Source organism: Rana temporaria, chromosome 1 (genome assembly GCF_905171775.1).
Source record: "Rana temporaria chromosome 1, aRanTem1.1, whole genome shotgun sequence".
Classification (NCBI taxonomy): Eukaryota; Metazoa; Chordata; class Amphibia; order Anura; family Ranidae; genus Rana; species Rana temporaria.
Window position 1 is genome coordinate 601848679 of NC_053489.1, and position 16569 is coordinate 601865247.

At 46.7% G+C, this 16569-nt stretch overlaps 1 protein-coding gene across 4 annotated transcripts in view; it reads left to right on the plus strand.

The window, feature by feature from the left end:
- The first annotated feature begins 385 nt into the window (after nt 1-385).
- CCDC149 (coiled-coil domain containing 149) overlaps nt 386-16569 on the plus strand; it is a 106220-nt gene continuing 90036 nt past the window's right edge. For 2 of the 4 annotated variants that reach the window (XM_040335176.1, XM_040335178.1), the window contains exons 1-2: nt 386-555; nt 16372-16533. In XM_040335176.1, the coding sequence (XP_040191110.1) occupies nt 478-555; nt 16372-16533 (240 nt within the window). In that variant the 5' untranslated portion in view covers nt 386-477. Of the gene's footprint in view, nt 556-8214; nt 8380-16371; nt 16534-16569 lie in introns of those variants that run through there. The other 2 variants (XM_040335177.1, XM_040335179.1) reach the window with 2 other exon arrangements.

Sequence of the window (16569 nt, forward strand, 5' to 3'; positions counted from 1 at the left end):
GCACCAGAGCTTTTTATGGGCTTCATAACAAAGGGGGTGAATACATACGCACATGCCAATTATCATTTTTTTATTTCTGAAAAATAGTTTTATGTATATATTTTTCTAATTTTACTTCACCAACTTAGACTATTATTTTCTGATCCATCACATATAATTCAGATTAAAAAAAACATTGAACTAACAGCTGTAATGTAACAAAATATGTAAAAAGCCAAGGGGGTGAATACTTTTGGAAGGCACTGTATACTGTATAAAATAATAGGACTTTCTCTTCCAGTATACAGACTGTGGACGTAGCGTGCACATATATGGAGCACAGAGTGATAAGTGGCAGCTAGTATAACAGGTTTGTCACACCCCTCCCTTGCAGGGTTCTCTAAAGCTGACGTAGAATAAACAGTGCAGGCAATGGTGATCCGGCTCAGGAAGCAGCAGTTTATGGATGACTGGTGCTTATAAATTGGCCAGAGTGCAATGCAGAATCACGCAAGAGGACGGCCAATCGTAAAAAATGACCACACAGAGAGTGACTGGCAAGGCCTGGTCAGTGAGGTGAGTACTGCACTCATGCATCTCAAAATGAACAACTGTGACTGAGAGGTTAGGTTTAGCTGTGCCGAAAGACTGCTGTACCTCTAAAAGGCGATCTGTGGTTGAGCCGCTTTTTTGACAGGCACCACTGCGCCGCAAACACATGTGGTTGCGGAGAGTTTGCAGCGTGACCCTATACGCTTGATTAGGATGTTGGGGTACTGCTCTTTAAATGCGACAGGGAGATAATTTTTTCCTCACTCACGAAACACAGCATCACGGCTGCAGCATGTGAGCGCCCCGTCTGCTGCCCTTGCAGCTTAAGGGGAGGGCGGTTGGTGGCAGTAAGAACACAGCTCAACTGTGTGTTTTTACTGCCCCCCAACTGCAAATCTAAATGAGCCCTTATAGTACTGCCATCAAACCCAACAAAGGCAAACTTTACTTGCAAATACAGTTTACAAAATAAAATATTGGATGTTTTTTTCCCCCTCCTAGGTTTTGGCCCTGCACAGTCTATAAGCAACGATCCCAACATCCAAACTGTAGGCTGGCTTTGAGTTAGAGAATGACATTAATGACATCCAATAAGCATTAAGTGTACAGTACATCAGCTATGGTGCATTTACTGGCCCATTTCATAATCTAAAATTGGATATGAGCTGCGGACAGATGGAAACAAACACACTTGCTGCTTGTAGTGCGTACAATTTGTATAATATATAACTGAACATGCAGCCACATCTACTGTGTATACACCATTTGTGTTGACAGGTAGGAAACAAGGGCCATTCAATACCGTAGTCTACCAGCTGTTATGGAACCACACATTCCAGCATGCCCTGTCAGCCTGTAGATGGCAGTATTGCTAAGAACCACAATACTGAAAATATTTTTCTAAACTGAACAGATATAAGAAAAATGTAAAAAGATTGGTATTCATTAATACATTATGAAAAGGTATCTTCTTCCTGCCCAGGCCAATTTTTAGCTTTCAGTGCTGTCACATTTTGAACGACAATTGTGCGGTCATGCAACGCTGTACCTATATACATTTTTTTTTGCTAAACAAGCAAAAAAAGACGGATTATTGGATTATTATTTTTTTCATAGTTAGTTATAACATTTTGCAAACAGGTAATTTTTCTTGTGCACTGATGAGACTGCACTAATATTCTGCACTGATGGGCACTGATAAAGCTGCACTGATGGGCACTGATAAAGCTGCACTGGTGGGCACTGATGAGGCTGCACTGATGGGCAACGATAGGTGGCACTGAAGGGCACTGATAGGTGGCATTGTTAGGCAGAACTTATAGGCGGCACTGATGGGCATTGATAGGTAGCGCTGATAAGCACTGATAGACGGCACTGATAAGTACTGGTAGGCAGCACTAATAGGTGACACTGATGAGGAGTCACTGATGGACATTGATTGGCAGCACGGGTGGGCACTGATCAGGCGACACTGATGAGGTGGCACTGATGAGGCTGCACTGATAGGAGGCGGCACTGATGGACACTAAGAGGGCGGGGTGCAGAAGAGGCCCTGCATTTGGGGGGGCTACATAGGAGGCACTGGACTGGGGGGGATGTGCAGAGGAGGCCTTAGACAGGGCTTTTTTTCTCAGAGAACAGGTGCAGGAACTCCTCCTTCTGAGTTACTTCTTGTATCCACCCCTACCCACCTTCAAGCACCATACCTTGGTTCCACCGCCTACCTACCTATTAATACCGCCCCTTTGAAAAGAATACAAAGCCAAGTATCATTTTGTGGTGCTAAGTCATTTGTATGGAATTTGTTACTAACAACAAGAAAAGCAGTAAAGTAGATCAGCAGCAATAGACCCTCCCCAGCTCCCTCAACTACAATGGACCCCAACAACAATAGACCCTGGTAGCAACAACAGATTTCCCAGCCCAGCATCAATAGACTCTCCAGCAGCCAGCAACAATAGACTGCTCCCTCAACAGTAGATCCCTTCCAGCAACAATTGACCCCCCCAGCAACAAAGCCCAACCAGCAACAATAGACTGCCACACAAAAATAGATCTTTTTCAGGAACAATAGATCCCCCAGCAGCCATGGACCCTCCAGCACACCCCAGCACTTGCCATTACATGCATTCAGTGCTGGAGGTGCCAGAGCTGAAAAAAAGCCCTGCTCTTAGGTAAGGAGTATAGTGAAGAGTAGGTAAGAGGGGTACAGTGAGCTATCAAGTGTATACAGTGAAGAGGTGTGAGGGGTAAAGTGAGGAGTAGGTGTGAGGAGTATATTGAAGAGGTGTTAGGGGGTATAATAAATACGTATCTGGGGTATAGTGAAGTGGCGTGAAGGGTATAGTAATGACTAGGTGTGAGGAGTATAGTGAATAGGTATCTGGGGTATAGTGAAGAGGTATGAGGGGTATAGTGAATAGGTATGTGGGGTATAGTGAAGAGGTATGAGGGGTATAGTGAATAGATATCTGGGGTATAGTGAAGAGGTATGAGAGGTATAGTGAATAGATATCTGGGATCTAGTGAAGAGGTATGAGAGGTATAGTGAATAGATATCTGGGGTATGGTGAAGGGGTATAAGGGGTATAGTGAATAGGTATCTGGGGTATAGTGAAGAGGTATGAGGGGTATAGTAAATAGGTATTTGGGCTGTAGTGAAGAGGTATGAGGGGTATAGTGAATAGATATCTGGGGTATAGTGAAGAGGTATGAGGGGTATAGTGAATAGATATCTGGGGTATGGTGAAGGGGTATAAGGGGTATAGTGAATAGGTATCTGGGGTATAGTGAAGAGGTATGAGGGGTATAGTGAATAGGTATGTGGGGTATAGTGAAGAGGTATGAGGGGTATAGTGAATAGGTATCTGGGGTATGGTGAAGGGGTATAAGGGGTATGGTGAAGGGGTATAAGGGGTATAGTGAATAGGTATCTGGGGTATGGTGAAGGGGTATAAGGGGTATAGTGAAGGGGTATAAGGGGTATAGTGAATAGGTATCTGGGGTATGGTGAAGGGGTATAAGGGGTATGGTGAAGGGGTATAAGGGGTATAGTGAATAGGTATCTGGGGTATGGTGAAGAGGTATGAAAACTGTATTTTCGTATCTGCAACAAAAAGGATCACCATCTCAATCTAGAGAAATGTCTCTCTTTGATAGAGAACTGGATGACAAAGAGTTATCTTAAACTCAACGGCTCAAAAACAGAACTTCTCCTATCACGCCAATCGGAAGAATCAACTAGCAACAACCTGGACACCCCCATCCATTCTAGGAAAAATCATCGCCCCCAGCACCAAAGTCAAAAGTCTCGGGGTCTTCTTTGACACCTACATGACAATGGATGCACAAATAGGGTCAGTAGTCAGCGGATCCCACCACCTGCTACGCTTATTACGCAGACTAATTCCATTTATTCCTAAGGAAGACATAGCAGTCGTGGTAGGAACAATTGTTAACTCCAGGCTGGACTCCAGGCTCTACCTCGGACTCCCAAAGTACCAAATCACGCGCCTGCAGGTCGTTCAGAACACGGCCGCGCACCTGGTGACTGGGAAAAAAACATGGGAATCAATCTCCCCATCACTGAGAAGCCTTCACTGGCTACCAGTGAAAGACAGAATCACTTTCAAAGCACTCTGTCTAACGCATAAATGTATTTGGGGAAATGCCCCCCAATACCTATGCAACAAAATAAAAGCCTACAACCCCAATCGCGCTCTGCGATCCTCCAACCAAAATTTACTCCAAATCCCCAAAACCAGATACAAGTCCAAAGGAGAAAGAAGATTTGCTGTCCAAGGCCCTCGACTTTGGAACACTTTACCAACCTCCATTCGGTTGGAGGAGAACCACTTGGCCTTTAGGAGAAAGATCAAAACCCATCTCTTCTGAGCTCAAGGGAGAAGTGGTCAAACAAGCGCCCAGAGGCGATTCAGTTTGCATGTGTAGCGCTATATAAGTTTTTCACTCACTCACTCACTATGAGGGGTATAGTGAATAGGTATTTGGGCTGTAGTGAAGAGGTATGAGGGGTATAGTGAATAGGTATCTGGGGTATGGTGAAGGGGTATAAGGGGTATGGTGAAGGGGTATAAGGGGTATAGTGAATAGGTATCTGGGGTACCCACTGGCCGTTCCACTGAATGCACCCACTGGCCATCCGACTGAGCCCTTCAGTGCACCCACTTTTGTTTTAACACTCTTACAACGTACTATATGAAAATTAATGCAATCCATTAAAAGAGACATCCCCATACATTCAGCAATGAGTTGGCCCACCCCAGCAAAGAGACATCCCAATCCAACAAAGAGACAGACCCATATATTCACCAAAGAGACATCCCAATCTAGCAAAGAAACATTTCCATATATTCAGCAAAGAGACATCCCAATCTAGCAAAGAGAGAACCCCATATATAAAAGCAAAAATGTTAAAATCCTAAGGGGGTGGGGGATTTAAAAACTGGAACGCTTTTATAGAACACTTTTTTTTAACACAAGCAGATTTGCTGTAATTGACATTGTGCGGATCAAAGGCCTACTTTGCAGATAAGCACCAAACAGAATTCATTGTAATAACTGTAACATTGCAACAATGTTTTCATGAATAAATCCTGTCAAAGGTGCTGCAGAAGGGCCCAGCTGTCAGTTCTACAATTAGTCTAGGTTCACATACTGTATGTGCAGATACAGTGCCTTAAAAAGTATTCGTACCCCTTGAAATGTTCCACATTTTGTCATGTTACAACTAGAAACGTAAATGTATTTTATTGGGATTTTATGAGAGAGACCAACACAAAGTGGCACATAATTGTGAAGTGGAAGTAAAATGATAAATGGTTTTCATACATTTTTACAAATAAATATCTGAAAAGTGTGGCGTGCATTTGCATTCAGCCCCCTTTACTCTGATACCCCTAACTAAAATCTAGTGGAACCAATTGCCTTCAGAAGTCACCTAATTAGTAAAAAGAGTTCACTTGTGTGTAATTTAATCTCGGTGTAGCACTGCCCCCTTTGGAGTTGCTTGGCAATGCATGTTCTCCTGTGCAGAGAGAGTCTCTAGTCCCTCTGACACTCTAGGTTCAGACATGTTGTGTTTACATTTAAATGACACACAGACACAAAGCAAGTAGTTTCAACTCTCTCTAATTTAACTTATTTGAGAAGAGAGGTTTAAATCAAGCATTCGTCAGCCAAATCCTGGTTGCATCCAAGACTATTTTGAAATAATGCTTGCAGCAATACCAGTTAGTAATGACAAATTAATGATAACAATATACACAGTCACAATTGGGTACCTTGAGAAAGCTATTAATGGGTATAAGGAAATATTTCTGCCTTGGGCAAAAAAAACCTTTACCAATCCTGAAGCCTCGTACAAACGACCGAGGAACTTGACGGGCGAAACACATCGTTTTCCTCGTCGAGTTCCTTGTTAGGCCGTCGAGGAACTCGACAAGGCAAGTTTCTCCATCAGGTCACGAGTGATAACGACACCCCAGACTACAATAGTGGTCACTCACAGTGCATCCATGGCTGGAACAGAGGCCCAAATTTAGTGAAAAATCATACAGTCTGAGTCAACTAACTCTCAGACTACCCTCTAAATTTAAAGCAGCACTGGCTAAAAAGTAGCAGGCCGCTACACTGCCTATGCAGTTAAGGGGCGTTGGTAGATTAAAACAAACTGTGTGGCTCTGACAATAGTGAAATAATGTCCTTACTATAGGTGAAGGTCATTTATGTACCTCATAAAGCATGCTAATAGAGGTCCAGCTGTTACTTTTCACTTCACCATCACAGTGGCCTCTCAATCGCTGAGCTCAGAGCTCCTTCATCAGGGTAGAGAAAGAGTATGTGAGGGAGTTTATATCAGAGAAAGAGTTTGTGAGGGGGTTTACATCAGAGAAAGAGTATGTGAGGGGGTTTACATCAGAGAAAGAGTATGTGAGGGGGTTTACATCAGAGAAAGAGTATGTGAGGGGGTTTACATCAGAGAAAGAGTTTGTGAGGGGGTTTACATCAGAGAAAGAGTTTGTGAGGGGGTTTACATCAGAGAAAGAGTATGTGAGGGGGTTTACATCAGAGAAAGAGTATGTGAGGGGGTTTACATCAGAGAAAGAGTTTGTGAGTGGGTTTACATCAGAGAAAGAGTATGTGAGGGGGTTTACATCAGAGAAAGAGTATATGAGGGGGTTTACATCAGAGAAAGAGTATGTGAGGGGGTTTACATCAGAGAAAGAGTTTGTGAGGGAGTTTACATCAGAGAAAGAGTATGTGAGGGGGTTTACATCAGAGAAAGAGTATGTGAGGGGGTTTAAATCAGAGAAAGAGTTTGTGAGAAGGTTTACATCAGAGAAAGAATATATGAGGGGGTTTACATCAGAGAAAGAGTATGTGAGGGGGTTTACATCAGAGAAAGAGTATGTGAGGGGGTTTACATCAGAGAAAGGGTATGTGAGGGGGTTTACATCAGAGAAAGAGTATGTGAGGGGGTTTACATCAGAGAAAGAGTATGTGAGGGGTTACATCAGAGAAAGGGTATGTGAGGGGGTTTACATCAGAGAAAGGGTATGTGAGGGGGTTTACATCAGAGAAAGGGTATGTGAGGGGGGTTTACATCAGAGAAAGGGTATGTGAGGGGGTATACATCAGAGAAAGGGTATGTGAGGGGTTACATCAGAGAAAGGGTATGTGAGGGGTTACATCAGAGAAAGGGTATGTGAGGGTGTTTACATCACTTAAAGAGTTTGCTCCTGTGATGGTGGAGGTGAGCAGTAACAGACTAGGCCAGTGTTTCTCAACTCCAGTCCTCAAGGCGCCCCAACAGGTCATGTTTTCAGGATTTCCATTATTTTGCACAGGTGATTTGATCAGTTTCACTGCCTTAGTAATTGCCACAATCCTGAAAACATGACCTGTTGGGGCGCCTTGAGGACTGGAGTTGAGAAACACCGGACTAGGCATCTCTTAGCAAGGTCCTGGGAATTGTCAGATTTCATGAAGTACGTAAATACACCAGTGATGGCGAACCTTGGCCCCTCACATGTTTTGGAACTACATTTGTCATGATGCTCACCTACACTGCAGAGTGCATGAGCATCATGGGAAATGTAGTTCCAAAACATCTGGGGTGCCAAGGTTTGCCATCGCTGGCCTACATCAATAGCAAGGTCATCCTATTTTTGCATAGGCAGTTGTTGTTTGGTAAAGGTGAACTAACCTTTAATGCAACACATGTTAAAGCGTGACATAATGCGTGTAAAGGGCCGAACTGTTCAATCCACAACCAGACTGGAGGTGACCCTACATTGACCAGGAACAGGTGTGCACATGAAGAGAGTGCTAGAAAGAAAGAAGACTGTATCTGCATGCTAGTTCCAGGTCAGTGAGTGAGGAACCTGCATTTGTGAGGAATGGCAGCCTCCATAGTTCTCTCATGATTTACATTCTGCACAGTCCTGTTTCCACCTGTGCTCAGTATTACTATTATTACACTCAGTATTATACTATATTGTACATTCATTATATGACCAGAGGACAGTAGCTGTCTGCAATCACTCTGATAAGGTAATCAGAACGGTCCCTGGTGACGTCATAGGAGGAATCCTTCCTGACCGGGAATAGACCCTCACCCTGCTCGTTTCTAGCTTTTCCCTCTCCTATTGGCTTGCGGCTGATCCAACCCCGGCCTGGAACGTCGGCGGAGGTGCCAGCGCGCATGCGCGGGTCCCGGGATCCCCGAGGTTGGGCTGTCGGGTGCTGCAGGTGGAAAGAGTAACCCGGGGCAGCATCATGAGGAGCGGAGGAGGGGGAGATGCAGATGATGGTCGGGACTGGGAGGTGAGGAGGAGAGAAGGACGGATGTGTGATGTACAACCATCATCATCACCCTGTACACACATCCCCCCCCCCCCCCCAGCTACTGTCATAGTGAGCCCGGTACTGTACACCGTATATCACCACATATATCACCGTATCATCTACATGAGCCCACACACCATTCATACTCCTTTCTCACCTGTGACCGGAAAATTTCCTTCTCAATGTAGTGCCAGTTCAGGGATGTCATGTATAGCACAGTGTACACATTGCAGAATATATACAGCACAATGTGCAGCATGCAGGGCTCCCTGACCATGTCATTCCAACCACGCCATAGCCACCCACTGTATGTAATCTATAATAGTGTGCATCAGAGTGCAGGGGTCTGGAGTATGTAATGTACGGCACAGAGTGCAGGGGTCCGGAGTATGTAATGTACGGCACAGAGTGCAGGGGTCCGGAGTATGTAATGTACGGCACAGAGTGCAGGGGTCCGGAGCATGTAATGTACAGCACAGAGTGCAGGGGTCCGGAGTATGTAATGTACGGTGCAGGCGTCTGGAGTATGTAATGTACAACACAGAGTGCAGGGGTCCGGAGTATGTAATGTACGGCACAGAGTGCAAGGGGTCCGGAGTATGTAATGTACGGCACAGAGTGCAAGGGGTCCGGAGTATGTAATGTACGGCACAGAGTGCAAGGGGTCCGGAGTATGTAATGTACGGCACAGAGTGCAGGGGTCTGGAGTATGTAATGTACAGCACAGAGTGCAGGGGTCCGGAGTATGTAATGTACGGCACAGAGTGCAAGGGGTCCGGAGTATGTAATGTACGGCACAGAGTGCAGGGGTCTGGAGTATGTAATGTACAGCACAGAGTGCAGGGGTCTGGAGTATGTAATGTACAGCACAGAGTGCAGGGGTCTGGAGTATGTAATGTACGGCACAGAGTGCAGGCGTCTGGAGTATGTAATGTACAGCACAGAGTGCAGGGGTCCTTCCGTTGGTGGTCAGTGCTAGGACTGTCCCCCCTTGCGTTGGTGCTCAGTGCTAGGACTGTCCCCCTTTCCGTTGGTGCTCAGTGCTAGGACTGTCCCCCTTTCCGTTGGTGCTCAGTGCTAGGAATGTCCCCTTTCCGTTGGTGCTCAGTGCTAGGAATGTCCCCTTTCCGTTGGTGCTCAGTGCTAGGACTGTCCCCCCTTTCCGTTGGTGCTCAGTGCTAGGACTGTCCCCTTTCCGTTGGTGGTCAGTGCTAGGACTGTCCCCTTTCCGTTGGTGGTCAGTGCTAGGACTGTCCCCCTTCCGTTGGTGGTCAGTGCTAGGACTGTCCCCCCTTTCCGTTGGTGCTCAGTGCTAGGACTGTCCCCCCTTTCCGTTGGTGCTCAGTGCTAGGACTGTCCCCCCTTTCCGTTGGTGCTCAGTGCTAGGACTGTCCCCCCTTTCCGTTGGTGCTCAGTGCTAGGACTGTCCCCCTTCCGTTGGTGGTCAGTGCTAGGACTGTCCCCCTTCCGTTGGTGCTCAGTGCTAGGAATGTCCCCTTTCCGTTGGTGCTCAGTGCTAGGACTGTCCCCCTTTCCGTTGGTGCTCAGTGCTAGGACTGTCCCCCTTTCCGTTGGTGCTCAGTGCTAGGAATGTCCCCTTTCCGTTGGTGCTCAGTGCTAGGAATGTCCCCTTTCCGTTGGTGCTCAGTGCTAGGACTGTCCCCCTTTCCGTTGGTGCTCAGTGCTAGGAATGTCCCCTTTCCGTTGGTGCTCAGTGCTAGGACTGTCCCCCCTTTCCGTTGGTGCTCAGTGCTAGGACTGTCCCCCTTTCCGTTGGTGCTCAGTGCTAGGAATGTCCCCTTTCCGTTGGTGCTCAGTGCTAGGACTGTCCCCCCTTTCCGTTGGTGCTCAGTGCTAGGACTGTCCCCCTTTCCGTTGGTGCTCAGTGCTAGGAATGTCCCCTTTCCGTTGGTGCTCAGTGCTAGGAATGTCCCCCCTTTCCGTTGGTGCTCAGTGCTAGGACTGTCCCCTTTCCGTTGGTGGTCAGTGCTAGGACTGTCCCCTTTCCGTTGGTGGTCAGTGCTAGGACTGTCCCCCTTCCGTTGGTGGTCAGTGCTAGGACTGTCCCCCCTTTCCGTTGGTGCTCAGTGCTAGGACTGTCCCCCCTTTCCGTTGGTGCTCAGTGCTAGGACTGTCCCCCCTTTCCGTTGGTGCTCAGTGCTAGGACTGTCCCCCTTCCGTTGGTGCTCAGTGCTAGGACTGTCCCCCTTCCGTTGGTGCTCAGTGCTAGGACTGTCCCCCTTCCGTTGGTGCTCAGTGCTAGGAATGTCCCCTTTCCGTTGGTGCTCAGTGCTAGGACTGTCCCCCTTTCCGTTGGTGCTCAGTGCTAGGAATGTCCCCTTTCCGTTGGTGCTCAGTGCTAGGACTGTCCCCCCTTTCCGTTGGTGCTCAGTGCTAGGACTGTCCCCTTTCCGTTGGTGGTCAGTGCTAGGACTGTCCCCTTTCCGTTGGTGGTCAGTGCTAGGACTGTCCCCTTTCCGTTGGTGGTCAGTGCTAGGACTGTCTCCCTTTCCGTTGGTGGTCAGTGCTAGGACTGTCTCCCTTTCCGTTGGTGGTCAGTGCTAGGAATGTCCCCCCTTCCGTTGGTGGTCAGTGCTAGGACTGTCCCCCTTCCGTTGGTGGTCAGTGCTAGGACTGTCCCCCTTCCGTTGGTGGTCAGTGCTAGGACTGTCCCCCCTTTCCGTTGGTGCTCAGTGCTAGGACTGTCTCCCTTTCCGTTGGTGCTCAGTGCTAGGACTGTCTCCCTTTCCGTTGGTGGTCAGTGCTAGGACTGTCTCCCTTTCCGTTGGTGGTCAGTGCTAGGAATGTCCCCCCTTCCGTTGGTGGTCAGTGCTAGGACTGTCCCCCTTCCGTTGGTGGTCAGTGCTAGGAATGTCCCCCCTTCCGTTGGTGGTCAGTGCTAGGACTGTCCCCCTTCCGTTGGTGGTCAGTGCTAGGACTGTCCCCCCTTTCCGTTGGTGGTCAGTGCTAGGACTGAGAATCTTTCCACATTGAGTGACATTTACTTCTATTATCCAACCATGTGCAGATCAAATAGGTAAACAGGAATGTTCTTTCCACATGATTGGATAAATAAAGTGAATATTTACACAAAAACAGTTTTAGTAAATCAACCCTCAGCAACACGACAGCTGTCACTTTTGTTAAGATACTTTTTCAATTGTGCTTGTCCAGGCCACATAGACCTGTATCTCTTCCAAACATTTGACAGGCAAAACTAGGGACCCAAGGTGACGTGATCATTAAAGGAAATTTCTCTCAATAGGTTCATCCATCCATGCTCAATGGATGTTATTTATTATTTATATTTACATTTTGGTTGCTGACAGGGCCACACATGGCACTAATTTCATCCAATTCAGTAGGAATTAGTGAAATTGCAGTCATGTATGGCTGGCTTAGTGTATCTATTTGTTTTTTATTATTTTACATAGTGTGGAGAGGGATTGGAACCCCTGTCAGTTTTTATTTTATTATTATTATTGCTGCCTTTTCCCCTGTTCGGCTTCACCCTCTCTGTTTGTCCTGTTTACCATGATGAAAACTGATATGAAATATAAGGGGCGCTAGTGATTAAGCATTGTATCCCACTAATACAAAATATATAAAAACTATGGCCCGGATTCACAAAGCACTTACGCCGACGTATCTCGAGGTACGCCGCGTAAGTGTAAATATGCACCGTCGTATCTGTGCGCCGTGCCCACAGAACTAAGATACGCCTTAAAACAGGCTTCAGTCCACAGGCGTAACTTGCCTATGCCGGCGTAGAGTGGGCGCATATTTACGCTGGACGCATTTGGCGCTCCCATTGATTTTCTATTCAAATATGTAAATGAGGGAGATACGGCGATTCACGAACGTACTTGCGCCCGGCGCATAATATACACGGTTTGCGTAAGTCGTACGTCCGGCGTAAAGTTATTTCCCATCTATGAGGTGCAACCCATGCAAAGGTATGGACCAGGGAACACAAGCCGTCGTATTTAAGTCGTTTAGGTAGTACGTGAATAGGGCTGGGCGTAGGTTACGTTCACATCGTAGGCCGTGATTCGACGTATCTTAGCCAGTTGTTTCGACGTGATTGTGAGCATGCGCACTGGGATACGTCCACGGGACGGCACATGCGCCGTTCATTTTAAGTACTTGTCTGGCACTCCGCCCATCATTTGCATGGGGTCAAGCCTCATTAGCATGGCTCACGCCCACTTCCACCTACTTCGGCTTACTCTTCGCATAATCAGGAAAACCCAATTTTGGATGATATAAAACTTTCCTTCCTATGGGTCTCATGTGTATCAGAATATGCCCCAAAAGAAGAAAGATACTCATTGTAGCAAATTTCTTAAACATATAGGGACAAAAAAATCATTAAAAATAAAGATGGTCTCTTACATGAAAAGGTGCCCAATCGGCATCAGTATGGCCTGCAAGTAAGACTAGGATCTTACTTTGCCGCAACCAGAATCCGGCATGTGTTCCTATTACCAGAAATTATGGCCCGGATTCAGAAAGGACTTACGACGGCATATCTCCAGATACGCCGTCGTAAGTCCAACTGTGCGCCGTCGTATCTATATGCGTATTCTGGAACACAGATACGCCTGAATTTGGCCAAGATACGACCGACGTAAGTCTCCTATGCCGTCGTATCTTGGGTGCATATTTACGCTGGCCGCTAGGGGCGCTTCCGTAGATTTACGCGTCGAATATGTAAATGAGCAAGATACGCCGATTCACGAATGTACTTACGCCCGTCGCAGTAAGCTATGCCGTTTATGTAAGGCGTACGTCCGGCGTAAGTTTACCCCTCATAAAGCAGGGGTGAGTCGTGTTAAGGTATGGACGTCGGAACAGCCGTCGTAATTTACGTTGTTTACATGAATGGGGCTGGGCGTAGGTTACGTTCACGTCGCATGAATGGACCCAGCGTATCATAGGGAGTAAATTCGACGTGATTCTGAGCATGCGCGCGCATGCGCCGTTCGTTCGGCCATGCATTTACATGGGGGCCACGCTTCATTATAATACAACACGCCCACTGCCTTGCTACTCTGAATTACGCGGGCTTACGCTGGCCATTTTACGTTACGCCGACGTAAGAAAGGGAGCAAGTGCTTTGTGAATACAGTACGAGCCACTCTATGTTACGTCGGCGTAGCGCATATCGGATGCTCTACGCCGCACAAAAGATACGCCAAGCTCTCTGAATCCCGGCCCTAGTGTCTGGAAGAAACGTGCCAAAAGCTCCACCTCTATATTGCATTTCCATGCTCTGTGTAATGTGGGAGACCAGATATAGTGAATACACTTCAAATCTGCCACTGAGCTGGGTTTTTATGTCTTCCCCTTATGATGGGGATAGGGCAGCAGAGAGGGGAGTACATATCAGTGTTCATTTTGTCTACTAAAATATTTTAGTTAACTAAAACAACTGAGATGACCAAAATACGACTAATGCCATTTTAGACTAATGCCGCATACACACAATCGGAAATTCCGACAACATGTTTGATGTGAGCTTTTGGTCGGAAATTCCGACCGTGTGTAGGCTCCATCGGACATTTGCTGTCGGAATTTCCGACCACAAAAATTTAAGAGCTGGTTCTCAAATTTTCCGACAACAAAAGTTCTTATCGGAAATTCCGATCATCTGTATGCAATTTCGACGCACAAAAATCCTACACATGCTCGGAATCATTGAACTTAATTTTTCTCGGCTAGTCGTAGTATTGTACGTCACCGCGTTCTTGATGTTTGGAATTTTCGACAAGATTTGTGTGACCGTGTCGTGTGTATGCAACACTAGTTTGAGCCAACATCCGTCATAAAAAATCCACGGTTTTGTTTGTTGGAATTTCCGATCGTGATGAGTTTGGAAATTGTACAGAAATGTTAACTAATGCATTATAATTTAATTACACCTATTAGATTTTAGTCGACTAAAACGTAGGACAATTTAGTAGACGAAAATGTATTGGAGTTTTATTCAACTAAATACGACTAAGACTAAAACAGGACTAAAACTAAAATGCCATTTTAGTCTTAAGACTAAAACTAAATAAAAATTTGCTGCCAAAATTAACACTGGTACATATGCCATGGCCTCCGTGCTTTACATCAAGGTGCAGGAAAAATTATCCCCAATGTCTTGTTTCTGCCTGTCAAATGCCCTCTGAGGAGTGATCCACTAGTTAAGTGCTCTTCAGAGAGCAATGCTGATGTAAGCTAGCCCTAAGCGAATCGACATCGCAGTCCTGGGCATGCACATATCAGGTAACATCCAGATACCTTTCCCTACTATAAGTGCCGGTGACTTGTCCTCAATGTTCCCCTATGGGGGAAGTTCCTCCACTGACTGCGCAGGCGCAAACTTCCCGACGGAAATCCCCGAACCTCGCCCGGCATGTTAAAAAAAGAGCCAGGAGGCCGAGCGAGCGAAGCAAGGACGTGAGGCCGACTGGCCACTTTCCTCTAAGTCCACGTCGCCCTGGATGCCGCCCGCCGTTCGGGGATTTCCGTCAACAAGTTTGCACCTGCGCAGTGCTTGAAGGAACTTTCCCGATGGCTGGAACCATCTCAGCGCATCAGTTCGCGCATGCGCTGGAACTTCCGTGATACCTGGAACCAGCACGGCAGATCACCGGTTCACACGGGCAACCTGTCAGGCGACTTGTCAACCTGACAAGTCGCGTTCCATTCAGTACAATGGAACCGTTCTAATAGGAGCGCCTCAAGTCGCTCTCACTTAGAAAAAGGTTCCTGTACTACTTGGGGGCGACTTTGAAGCGGCTTGCATTGATTTGCATACAGAAGTCGTTTTGCAAGCCGCACTGAAGGAGCGCTACACTGTACGGGTCGGCTTCAGAGTTGGATGGAAGTCGGGCGACTTGTGTGAACCGGCACTTAATCTACTGTTCAGCTTACAGGTGCTGCGATTCAGCATTGTGCATTGCTTGTGCTGCATAAAAGGGGGAAGAATAAAATCAAGATGCAGCTGCCTTATTCATTACAACATCCAAGGCACATTTTATTAAAGGAGAAGTATAACCAAAGCTATTTAGGCTATGGATCACAAGAGTGCAGTTTGTTCTGCAGTCCTATGACCCGTTTTCAGCTGACAGTGGGTTAAAATATGCTGTCAGCTGACATCACTCAGCCAGTCCAGGCACTGTATCGTTCCTGATTTTTATATTCTGGATCCAATCAGCAGCCTGGACTGGCAGCTGACTCAGCCTCTTAGTGAACCGCCAAGAGACTGACTCCTGCACAGCTCAGTGCTTCCATTGAGCACTGAAGGGGCAAGCAGAGAGGCAGTGACTGACAGTCACCAGCTCTCTGCACAGAGCGGAGTGGGAGAACTGAGCGATCCGTGGTGTTTGATCCCTCTAATCTCAGTGCAGAGATCTGGAAATGTCTCCCTGCCTGTGATTAGCGCAGTGCTGTGCCGACTTCCTGGCGGGCTCTGCACGTGGGCTGTGCGAACACGCCGGAGCTCATCCTTGCTGAACACACCCCCAGCATAGTGATTGAGCTGTCTCTAGTAATGGATCGGGAGCTGGCAGGACCAGCTCCCCATCATGTGACCACTCTGACAGCCAATCACAATGGTCACGTGATCAGCCAGTCCGCCCTGGGCTTTAATACCCAGTTAAAAGCACCCAGGGGCTGGGAGAGAAGTGGGTAAAGGAGGTTAACAAAGGCAGATATGTTTACTATCCAGCCTGGGTGACACTGTGGATACCTCCATAGTACATTGGAGAAATGAGCATAGCCCCTCAGGAATTATGTTATTCATAGGATCATCAGGTGAAAACAAAGTTAAACACTTAAAATAAGAAAACGAATGCAGTCACTACACCATCTTAAGGACTGGCAAGCTTCAATAAACATCATTATTTGGGGAAATTACTGTAGATACTTAAAATAAACTCTGTAGTTTTAATCAATGTTCTTCTTTTCTTTTTTCAGTTCCTTGTGTGTAAAAGGAAGCTTGAGAGCAAGAAAGAGGCTTTACTCATCCTTTCCAAAGAGCTGGACACATGCCAGCAAGAGAGGGACCAGTACAGGCTGATGGCAAACCAGCTACGGGAGAGGCACCAGTCATTGAAAAAGAAATATCGGGAGCTCATTGTATGTATTGTCCTTTTTCTTTGATTAGAATATGTT